Consider the following 12,511-nt stretch of genomic DNA (forward strand, 5'->3'; position numbering starts at 1 on the left):
ATGTTCTCCAAAATTGTTTCAAAAGTACTTTTGCTCTGCCAACTGTTGATCCTCGCCGCCTCGCCTTTTTTGCTATCGGTGCTGGTGTCACTCAGGTTATGCAATCCTTCCTTGGTGTTGGTGTAGTCGTTCAGGAGCTTTCTGAATTTCTGGCAGAGAATGCAGCTTTTACATTACAGATCACCCTTGGCCCATGGGCTGGATTAAGATTTTAGTGTTGGGAGGAAGGAAGACCACTTTACGCTAGTGACGATCCATAAGCAGGGCGAAAGTGTCCAGGGTAGCGTTAGTCAAGGAGCAACAAAATGTTGGAATAACATTCTGTTGTCGCATAATTTCTGCACGCCAGAAACAAAAACAGTCAGTCAAACCAGAAGAGGGACAGAAAAGAGGGACATCCACGCTTCACGCAAGTGGTGCCAGCCAGTGGACATTTAGCTTACTAAACGTTTGTATGCAGTGGCTTTATGCGGCTGTGTGGATTACCGATAATCCTGAGCTACAGGGTACCGGAGGCATTGGTGGTAAAACAGACAGTGATGCTGCCCTTCTGCAGCGCGCTTCCTCGCCCCGACACTTGCTGGCATTCTTCACAACGGCAAGGTCTTGGAAGGTAGCTTTTTCCAAAAAAGACCAGATCTGTCCATGTTAAACACTCCGGTCGCCGTGTACTGTCCTTCCTCCATAATCTCATCGTAAAATTCGAGGAATTTCCCTTGTCGCTAACACGGTCAACACTCTAGCTTCTTCACCGACTGTTGATACAGGATCTTGTTCCTCTTCTTAAATCTCTGTAACCACCCAGAGGAAGCATTAAAGGGTTTGGGCTCTGTACCTCTATCTTTCAGACACTGCAGCATACAGTTCACGTATACTCCTTAGCTGAGCGCTGTCCACCGCCATGTTCCGTCATACTTGATGAACCAAGTAGCTCGGCATTCTTCTTCCGGCTTTTGAGAAGCACCTGGTTGTGGAAATATTTGATCATAGAAGTGCTCAGACTTTGTGATGTCTATGCTCCTTTATCTTGGCTGCATCCTCTTAATGTCTTGATCAGACTCGTTAACACTATGCTGGGCGCACTAGATCAACCTGTCTTGTTCCTTTTCTCCAACTCTTTGCATGATCTATATTTAATTTCGTATCTATGAACGTCAAGACTTTGGCTTAGGGTGGCTGGTTCCAGGTAATGCAAGGTTTCTGTGGTGGCAGCTCCAGGGACCCCATTCTGGCGGAACAATGGATACCGAGCATACACGGTGTAGCCGGAGGTGTAACTGACGCGGGTAAGTCAAGTGGTTGAACGCCTCGCTGGGCGGGGCACGCCATAGAACATTAAACCAATCACAGCTAGCGGGAGGGAGGTAAGGATGCTTTTGCCCAATCACAGTCCGGACACGCCATATGACGCTACCGATAACGCAACAAAGACATACACTGCGCATCCAGCAACCATTGCCACACAACATGGCGGAGGTTTGGATCAAAAATGGCGCGGCGCGAGATATCCGCCAGCCGCTCACGTAAAAGGGTACACACAACGGAAGCGAGCATTCTGTGTTCAGAAAGTGTAAAACGAAACGTGATATAGATTAATTCAATCAAATACATATTCAGTAATAAACTATAATGATCTTTGGTATATACAGTATTCTTAATAAGATAAATGACGCTATGTTTCCTTGAGGTCATACGTATATTTTGGCGTTCCCAATCCATCTCGCTTTTTTCTTTGCCATTAGTGGTTAGTTACTTCTATTGTTCCATTTATTAACATTAAATAACATTACTTAAAACAGATATCCATTTTTTTACATTAATTTTACTACAGCTACAACCAGGGTCTTATTTTTTCATTTTCGTATGTAAAACCATCGTCCCGGACTCCCGGCTGTAAACACTAACGAAAACAATGGCGTTCCATTTCCTCTTGTTCGACCATATTATTATTCATTTATATTGTATAAGGTGCATTCATAAACATTACTTAAAGAATATAGTTTGCATTTTTCATTAATTGTATTGTTTTGGGGAAAGAGAGTAAAAAGCCACATAAAAGATATGAAAAGGTCACATTTGGGAATGCATCTCATTATCATTTCTTTATTTTAATGGTAATTGATGATTCACGATACAATGATTCACCTTACACTGTATTATTGGAGGACACATTACCATCGTTATTCTAGGCTTTTCTGTACTTTTTACAACCCTGCTTTTTAGTTATATTCAGTAGTGCCACATGCAAAGACAAAGTGGAGCTTCAGTTCCTTTCGTTGTTAGCTGCCCTAAACTAGATAGCAGCTCACCTCATGCGATTCGAAGCCTCGTCTCCCCCACAAATGTTTAGGGTTTGTAAAGGGAATTTTGTTCGCGACTGTTCGTTAACTCCAAAATCAATTTGTAAGCCATGATGAATGTACTGACTAGGTAGAACTGGCTTTGGAGGGTGTCTTTTGAATCTAATCTACATATTTTAGGGAGATAGTTGCAACCTTCCAGCTGCCAGATAGAGGGAAGTTTTCTCTTACTGATCTCCATTCCTACCTCACCCCGAATGGCTTTCATATTAATATATGAGCTTACCCAGAAATTAGTAATTTGAGGAGTAAGCCTCTAATTTTTTAAAGATCACCAACTCATTCTGAAATTGACTTATATGGACAAATACTACTGGTAAGTATTTTTCACATCAAACAATTTGTATCATTCTTGTTTCTACTGTAAATGAAAAATAATACCACACTAATTATCGCTTGTCTTTGAAATTTTCAGAACATTTGCAATGGTGAAACCTGATGCTGTACATAGATTAGGGGAAGTCATAGATGTCATCCAGAGTCGAGACTTCGAAATTAGTCAGATGAAAATGGTTCAGCTGTTGAGGAGCCAGGCAGCAGCTTTCTATCAAGAACATGAAGGTCGACCATTCTTTGAGTGAGTGATAGTTACCGTATGGTGTTGATCAGGATATTGGTTTCTGCTCTCATAAATATAAAGATACATTGTTTAAATATTAATAATCCATTAGGCTAATATACCTGTATGTGCTATACAGTACTGTATTGTGATTAATACAAAGTTGTTTTGAAAATTAAAATACCTAGTACAGTAGACTGCTTAACTTACGCAGGGGTTATGTTCCTGGGACCTCGCGTGAACCCAAAAAACTCGGAAGATGAGAAACACTCTTAAAAGTCCCCTAAATCGCCCTTAAATCACTACATATACGTACATATACACTAGAACTGGTTGGGAAGATGGGGGAGGGAGGGAGGAGGGAGGTGAGGTGAATTGTGACAGTTGACACCGAACGTTTAGTGGGTAGTACTGTATTTATTTACCTGTCCTTTAGATTGACTAAGTTTTTCTCTTATAAAATGTCACTGAGCTGACCTGGGAGAATAAAACTTACATTGCTGGGATTCTTGTAAGATAGAGATTAATTTGAATATAAACATGCTATAGTTTGGTTTGCACTCGACAGAAGAAATTTTTAAAATTATTTAGTACATTTGAGTATAGTACAGGTTTGCACTTAATACAATTATTTAGTTTACTTTTTTTTAGGATGGTGTGTGCATGTAGCGGTAAAATAAATGGAGAAAGCTATGTAAATCTACCCAAAAATACAGTTGAAAAACTTGTACGTTACTAAAATGTACTACACTATTGTACTAAAATTTTTATCTCTTGTGCAAAGTATACGAGTTTATATTAAAAAAAAATCGCTGTCTTGCAAGGATTCTAGCAATTATATTCTCCTAACTTTAGTCTGTGATATTTTATAAGTTATAAACTTTAAGCCTAAAAAACCACACCCTAGCTGGGAAGATGGGGAGGGAGGAGAAGTGGTGATGTATTGTGACAGTTGGTGTGCAGGGGTGTCAAACTCTGGAAGAAGGGCCAGATTTAATGAGTACACAGTATGCAGGCCAAGTAACATTATGAGCACTTGCAATCACCTCTCAGGTTAGTAGTACGACAAAATAAGAAAGGTGGATTTAGTCCCATACAAATGCAAACATACAACAAACAAATCAAGGTTTACTTACCTTGATCAATCTTATTGTTTGCTACTGCTGCTTCTGATAATTGGCACCTCTTGATATGAACCAGTGCATCAAAGTTTGGCACTAAAGACTGAGCTGAAGCAACCTTCAGTATTGAAAGGTGCTCATCAGTAAGTTGAGACCCGGCCGAGACTTGTTCAAGTTCATCACAGAAAAAGAGTTGTTCACAGACATATGTACTTCTGAACATTGACACTTTCTGGCAAAACATTTAATTCGAATTTGGTAAATATTGATAAAATGTTACAACATCAACACTCGAAAACTTGTTCCTCAACACAGAATCACACTGGAGTTCATTGGTGATGTTGATTGAATATATTGTTCTTGGAAACAGCGGACTATTTTATTCAGCTGAGGGATACACTCACTATTTAGTTTTAGCTCCTCAAGGTAAGGCTGGAGCAGCAAATGGGCTGCGGTCCGCATGCAAGAGTGTTAATCGGGCCGCATGTTTGACACCCCTGGTCTAGTGCAGTGGTTCCCAAACTGGGGGGCACACCCCCCCTTGGGGTGCAAAGTGGGTACAGGGGAGGCGTGAAACATCTGCCAAAATTTGCAATTTCTTGCTCAAGAAGAATATAATGAAGAAACTCTTTCAGGAGTAACTCTCTCTGTTTGAATCATCCATACATCCGTGCAGAACTAAAGTACAGTCAGTCCTCGACTTACGACGGGGTTCCAGACTGACGACCAGGTAATAAGTCGAAAATGAGAAAATAATACATAGAAAATCTAAAATGAAATACGGTACAGTAAAAGTAATAATAATAGAAAAATTAGTAGTGTTACTGTGCACTGAAACTTTAGTGTAGTCAGCTGAATGCTACGGGGTCTCAATAATTTTTTAATTAAACATGGAGACTACATTAATTGGATGCAGCAGAGGAGGAGACAGGGCTGGGTGGGTCATCAATTTTGCTTTCTTCAGACAGGCTAACATACTTGCTTGTTGAAGGTATTGGATCATCTTTAGGGAGTGAAGAGGCAGCAGTGGTGGGGCGTGAGGAGACAGCAGTGGGGACTTCTTAAAATATATGTTAAATTTAGACTGCACAGTTTGCCTTTCTTTTCACATAAATCTCCTAGTAGTAAAATTAATAGTCGCGATAGTAATAATGTGGTAGTGGTTATTAGGAGTAATGGTAGGAGCTGTAGTAGTATTAGTGGTGAGTAATAGTGATAGTTGTCGTGGTAGTAATGTTAGTAGTGGTCGTGGTAGTAGTCGTAATTGGTCGTGGTAGTAGTCATTAGTAGTAGTGGTAGTAGTGGTGATAGTAGTGGATGTAGCAGTGGTGGTCGTGGTAGTGAGTTGTGGTGGTCTTGATAGTAGTGGTGATAGTCGTGGTAGTAATCGTGGTGGTCTTGATAATTAGTGGATAGAAGTCGTGGTAGTAGTAAGTGGTGGTGAAGTAAATGCGGTTCTATCCCTTGAGCTCTCTCTCTCTCTCTCTCTCTCTCTCTCTCTCTCTCTCTCTCTCCTCTCTCTCTCTCTCTCTCTCCTCCTCTCTCTCTCTCTCTCTCTCTCTCTCTCTCTCTCTCTCTCTCTCCTCTCTCTCTCTCTCTCTCTCTCTCCTCTCTCTCTCTCTCTCTCTCTCTCTCTCTCTCTCTCCTCTCTCTCTCTCTCTCTCTCTCTCTCTCTCTCTCTCTCTCTCTCTCTCTCTCTCTCTCTCTCTCTCTCTCTCTCTCTCTCTCTCTCTCTCTCTCTCTCTCTCCTCTCTCTCTCTCTCTCTCTCTCTCTCTCTCTCTCTCTCTCTCTCTCCTCTCTCTCTCTCCTCTCTCTCTCTCTCTCTCTCTCTCTCTCTCTCTCTCTCTCCTCTCTCTCTCTCTCTCTCTCTCTCTCTCTCCTCTCTCTCTCTCTCTCTCTCTCTCTCTCTCTCTCTCTCTCTCTCTCTCCTCTCTCTCTCTCTCTCTCTCTCTCTCTCTCTCTCTCTCTCTCTCTCTCTCTCTCTCTCTCTCTCTCTCTCTCTCTCTCTCTCTCTCTCTCTCTCTCTCTCTCTCTCTCTCTCTCTCTCTCTCCTCTCTCTCTCTCTCTCTCTCTCTCTCTCTCTCTCTCTCTCTCTCTCTCTCTCTCTCTCTCTCTCTCTCTCTCTCTCTCTCCTCTCTCTCCTCTCTCTCTCTCTCTCTCTCTCTCTCTCTCCTCTCTCTCTCTCTCCTCTCTCTCTCTCTCTCTCTCTCTCTCTCCTCTCTCTCTCTCTCTCTCTCTCTCTCTCTCTCTCTCTCTCTCTCTCTCTCTCTCTCTCCTCTCTCTCTCTCTCTCTCTCTCTCTCTCTCTCTCTCTCTCTCCTCTCTCTCTCTCTCCTCCTCTCTCTCTCTCTCTCTCTCTCTCTCTCTCTCTCTCTCTCTCTCTCTCTCTCTCTCTCTCTCTCTCTCTCTCTCTCTCTCTCTCTCTCTCTCTCTCTCTCTCTCTCTCTCTCTCTCTCTCTCTCTCTCTCTCTCTCTCTCTCTCTCTCTCTCTCTCTCTCTCTCTCTCTCTCTCTCCTCTCTCTCTCTCTCTCTCTCTCTCTCTCTCTCTCTCTCTCTCTCTCTCTCTCTCTCTCTCTCTCTCTCTCTCTCTCTCTCTCTCTCTCTCTCTCTCTCTCTCTCCCTCTCTCTCTCTCTCTCTCTCTCTCTCTCTCTCTCTCTCTCTCTCTCTCTCTCTCTCTCTCTCTCTCTCTCTCCTCTCTCTCTCTCTCTCTCTCTCTCTCTCTCTCTCTCTCCTCTCTCTCTCTCTCTCTCTCTCTCTCTCTCTCTCTCTCTCTCTCTCTCTCTCTCTCTCTCTCTCTCTCTCTCTCTCTCTCTCTCTCTCTCTCTCTCTCTCTCTCTCTCTCTCTCTCTCTCTCTCTCTCTCTCTCTCTCTCTCTCTCTCTCTCTCTCTCTCTCTCTCTCTCTCTCTCTCTCTCTCTCTCTCTCTCTCTCTCTCTCTCTCTCTCTCTCTCCTCTCTCTCTCTCTCTCTCTCTCTCTCTCTCTCTCTCTCTCTCTCTCTCTCTCTCTCTCTCTCTCTCTCTCTCTCTCTCTCTCTGTGTGTGTGTGGCTGGGGAGGGGTAAGTGTCAACTCGTACATGAACACAAGAGATGATTATATACTAAAGGAGATTGTGGTTGATTCAGGGTAGGTGATTGGTTGACTCAGTGGGGGAGTAGATTGTGGTTGACTCCGGGGTAGATTGTGGTTGACTCCAGAGGAGGAGAGATTGTGGGTTGACTCCGGGGTAGGTTGTGGCTGGACTCCAGGGGGTAGATTGTGGTTGACCTCGGGGAGTAGATTGTGGTTGGATCCCGGGGTAGATTGTGGTTGACTCAGAGGAGGAGAGATTGTGGTTGACTCGGGGGTAGATTGTAGGTTGACTCCAGGGTAGGATTGTGGTTGACTCGGGGTAGATTGTGGTTACCCGGGGTGGGGTAGATTGTGGTTGACTCGGGGTGGGGTAGATTGTGGTTGACTCGGGGGGTAGATTGTGGTTGACTCGGGGGGATAGATTGTGGTTGACTCAGGGAGGGTAGATTGTGGTTGACTTGGGGGGGGGTAGATTGTGGTTGATCATCAAGATCACTGGTGAAAGAGGGTGAACCAGTGGTGGTTGGTGGAGTGGCGCGTGGCCGGGAGGCGGGTGGTTGGGAAGAGGAGGGTGGAGCGGCAGCGGTAGTAGCTGGTTCATTCTTGATAAATATGTTGATTGGTAGTTGTTTCCTCTTGGCTTTAAGTTCTGTAAGCATTTCCTGATAGGGAAACAATACCTAGTTGATTCCTCGGACCATCTTATGGCTGCGTTCCATGGAAGGGTCGTGGTCAATATTGAAATTATTCACCATCTTTACCTGACGAAATAGTTCACCAAAATTTGTCAAGCTCCAACCTTCTTGTTGTAATTCCATAATGTTTTCCTCTTCATCTTCCTCAGCACTTTTTACCAACTCTTCCAAATCCTATTCTGTCAGTTCCTCTCCATGCCCATCAATCAGCTCATCCACGTCTTCAGCAGCCATGTCTCACCACCCTACTAACTGACTTGCAACACTCTCAATGTCATTCACATCCTTTACTATGGGCGGAAATCCCTGAAAGTTATTTGCACACTCAGGCCATAAGGTGCGCCAACAAGCATTCACTGTCTCTAGTTTGAATTCATTGAATGCTTCATTAATGTTGGTAATGCAATCCACAATGCTGTACTCCTTCCAACACTTGCTAACATCAAGGTCAGGTTCTTCATCCATAGCACTATGGATACAACCAAAAGAGCGGCGTGTATAATATGCCTTGAAGGTATGTATTACACCCTGTTCGAGAGGTTGGATGAGAGCAGTGGTGTTAGGGGGTAGGAACACCACCTCTACACCTGAATGGCTAAACTGTAAACTTTCTGGGTGGCCTGGTGCATTTTCTATCGATAATAACACCTTGAATTCCATCTTCTTGGAAGCAAGGTATTTTACCACTTCTGGGACAAAGCATTTATGGAACCAGTCCATGAATGCTTGCACAGTTACCCATTCCTTTTTGTTGGACTGCCAAAACACTGGCAAAAGGTTCTTGTTTTCCCTTTAAAGCCCAAGGTTTGTGGAGTGGTAAAGCAAGCCAGGCTTGATCATGTGGCCAGCTGCATTGCCACAGAAAGTGAGTGTCACTCTGTCCTTGGCTGCTTCTTCCATTCATTGGCATTAAACACTTGCTCTTGTCTATAGCCTTTTCTTCTATTATTTTCTTTAGCTTGGCGGGAAATGCACCTGCGGCTGTTTGGTCAGCTGATGCGCCTACCCAGACAGCTTCACATTATTGAGCGAGAATTTTTTCTTAAAATTCTCGAACCAACCTTTACTGGCACTAAAAGTTTGTTGAGACACTGCACTAGCCCCCTTCATCACCTGTTGACTCGTAAAAATGAGCATAAAGACTTATCCTTTACACAAATCACGTTGCTGTCGATCGGGACATTTTTGCGATGCTGATCCTCAGTCCAAATTTTCAGTGCTTTCTCAATTTTCACTATGTTCTTGTCATGAACAACCTCTACCACTTGCAGGAACGCTCGCTTGAACAGAATCATGAATTGCTTGTTTATTCTTTCTTATGTACTGCAATGTGGATTTGTTCACACCAAACAACCGACCAACCATGGCAGCACTCATCCCCTCTTTTAACTTGTCTAATAATTCAATTTTCTTTGCCTGGGTCATCACTGACTTTTGCCTTTTATGTTTCACTCCACTAGCATCACTAGCACTGACACTAGGCAGTCTTTTCGGGGCCATTTTCACAAAGAAACACAAAAGTTTTGAGAGTTTCACACAGGATGCTAGATCACGGGTACTGGGTGAGGGCAAACAGAGCGATATGAGATGCCGCGGGCTCGTGGAGTGACTAGTTGTGCTGAGGGAGAAGGCTCACATGCTAGCCACCCGAGTCACCAGCTGCTTACCGCGAATCATCGAACTCGCAAATCGTAAACCCATGAATGGGAAGGGGCTACTGTATTTCATAATCAATATTGGCACCCTGACTCAGAAATAAATATTTGGACAGATTTTTTTTTTTTTTCTCCCAGAAAATGCTCCTGATTTTGAACCTGAAAATGTTCCCAAACCCGGAACTAGGGAATTTTCTGGAACAATTCCCTGCAAATTTAAATTCCGGCTGTTGGAGAATTCCGAGTTTGAGGGATTCCGGTTAATGGAGATATTACTGAAGACCCATTAGCAACAGATCCATCTTTGCCCCATTATATCACAATGTGGTTCCTTCGCCTAAGGATTTTAAAAATTTCGTGCCAATAAATTATCACCATTGGTTGGCACCTTTTCAAAATGTCACATTCTTAATTCTACAGATTTCATCGTTAAGATAAAATCACTCAACTTTTCAAATGGAGGGATGGTTAGTTTTGAAGTAGACTCTTTATTCATAAAGTTACTATTTGATGATGTGTTGAGGTTTTTGGAGGAAAAATTGCCGATACCAGTATGTAACATAGACCGAGGTACATCTTTATTGACCTGATAAAGCCGTGTGTTAATTATAATTCCTTCTTGTTTGGCGAAGAATATTTCTTGTCACCCATTTTTAGCAACCTGTTTATGGCGTTCAATAAAAATTTCCTCTTTTCAAGCATTTCTCCTCCCAAACTCATGTGGTATAGGTATGTTGATGATGCCTTTTCTTTTTGGCCAGTCAAATTCAATAACTTTGAAAAAAAATCACTGAATTAAGTGGATCTGGCTGCTTTAGTTAAATTTTAAGATGAATGGGAAACATCTAGCTCCCTCTCTTTCTTAAATGTTTTGGTTATGATAGACAGCAATGGTACCCTTAGTTTATGAGTGTTTAGGAAACCAACGCAATGTACAGTAATTTATATATTAATTATTTTTTCTTATCACCATACTTACACAAAGCTATCTGTCATCTAAACCATGTTTCTTAGGGCTCTTAGAATTTGTATTCTTGAACACCAAGAGAAAAAAAAAAATTGGAAGTCTTCCTTGGCCACAAATATCTAGAATGGTTCGTAAAGAAGGCATATTTTTTAAGCTTGGAAATAATTTCTTTTACCTAAATTGCCTTATGTATCTAAACTTAATGTTATTAATTTAGTAAACCAGGATCTCGACCTCAATATTGCCTTCAGATATAATTTCACCCTTAAATTCATCTAAGTAAGAAATATAGCTATGAGAATTCCATGAAAGGCTTTTGGTAGATTATGTTGGTGAGACAGAATGGAATTCAGAAATGCATATTAAAGAGCATACATACTGCATGCCTTTAAGATAGGGAATACCAACAATGTGGTGTTTGTTCATGCCTTTCAAAATACTGTACTGTGCTATAGATTTGTAGGCAAGCCAATTATTTTACAAATGCAATTATTTTAAGAATCATAGGTTAGTGGAATCAGTTTGTATTAATGAATATAAAAACTTTTACTTAAGTGAGAGCATGTTCAAGCTGAATCCTGTTATGAGAGCTTTGGTGGTCTGGTCCCTGTCGGCAAATGTACTGCCTGTCATTGTCAAAGGTGACCACCACAGTGATGCGTGAAGGTGGATGGGGGTCAGGTGATGTGAGTGTGAGGTGACATCATGTGTTTTGGATTTCGGGAGTTTTTGTAGTGATGATTTTGCCAGTCCTTTGCTGCAGCTCTACTGAGAAGGGCAACAGTTGTCACCAAAACTGTTTGGTATAAATATTTCATCTACCATTGTGGATTTTTTCTCTTACATTGTTATTCATGTTATGATGACTCTCCAGCCGTTAGAGGTTGCAGTGACCATCAAGGGGCAGAGCTAGGATTCTCTGTAGGGGGTTTAAACAATGTATGCATGTGTATTAGATATAAATAATGATGTTACAATGAAGTTCACTAATACTAAAATATAAAATATAACCAAGGACAGAATATGTTGATAAACTGTACCTTGCTAAAGCCATTAGGCATATTAATTGATACCAGAAATCATAGAAATAGGGTTTCCAGGGTCCTTTGTTCTGTAAAGGGAGGTAAGTCTGGACCCTTGAACCTCACCATTACCATCCCATTAAGTAGTAGAATGTGATATACAGTAGAACGTCGATATAACACAAGATAGGTTCCAAGAGAGGTTGCCTTAAACCGAATTCGCACTAAATCAAAGTGTTGTTTCAATGAAGTAATTTAGTTTGGTACTTAGAGAAACACAAAATACTGAAAAGACTGAGAGTCTACCCAGATGCACCTCAGCCCATCTCCTAGAATAAACAAAACATTGTTTTTGAAGTACAGTGGTCCCTCGGTTAACGAAAGGTTCGATTAACGAAATTTCGGTTAACGAATTAGCTCCCATAAGGATTTGCAGTTCGATTAGCGAACAAAACTTCGGTTAACGAAATCCTTACGACAAACACGTTTTGTTGTGTGCATCAGCTGATCGGCCAGTCTGCCAATACAGTAATCAGTTCTATGTTTACATTCGTTTCCATTGGAGTAAATATCAAGAAAGTTGGTCTCTTGAATATTTTTGCATTTTTATATTAAAATTATTGGTCATTCTGAAATTTAGTTAACATATTGATAGTATACAGTGCAGAAATTATTATGAAACATGAAGAAGGCATTACAACCAATGCACTCTGTAAAGAATATGGCATCTCATCATCAGCTGCCTCTACAATCATCTGTTTGATATGTAAACAAAGCTGCCGGGAATACGACATACACACCTCAAAGTAAGTTAAAATACAGTATTCTATTATTTTTTATTTTTTATTGTACAGTATACTATACAGTACAGTACTGTATTTAGTTTATATTTAATGTTTTGTTAATTCTATTACCGGAATACAGTACTTTGTATGTACAGTGGTCCCTCGGTTAACGAACACAATTCATTCCAGAAGGTTGTTCGTTAACCGAAAATTTTGCTAACCAAAACCATTGTTTCAATGGGATTTTGGGTAATTGGTTCCAGCTCACCGAAAATT

General features: G+C 41.6%; 1 protein-coding gene across 4 annotated transcripts in view; it reads left to right on the forward strand.

Annotated features, from left to right (window-relative positions):
• The window catches only part of LOC121869302 (nucleoside diphosphate kinase 7-like), a 203,835-nt gene that overhangs the window by 96,272 nt on the left and 95,052 nt on the right, over positions 1 to 12,511 (forward strand). For all 4 annotated transcript variants that reach the window (XM_042370549.1, XM_042370550.1, XM_042370551.1 and 1 more), the window contains one exon: positions 2,776 to 2,937. In XM_042370549.1, coding sequence (XP_042226483.1) covers positions 2,776 to 2,937 — 162 coding nt within the window. The remainder of the gene's footprint in view (positions 1 to 2,775; positions 2,938 to 12,511) is intronic.

This window comes from Homarus americanus, unplaced genomic scaffold, assembly GCF_018991925.1.
Source record: "Homarus americanus isolate GMGI-L3 unplaced genomic scaffold, GMGI_Hamer_2.0 scaffold36734, whole genome shotgun sequence".
NCBI lineage: Eukaryota > Metazoa > Arthropoda > Malacostraca > Decapoda > Nephropidae > Homarus > Homarus americanus.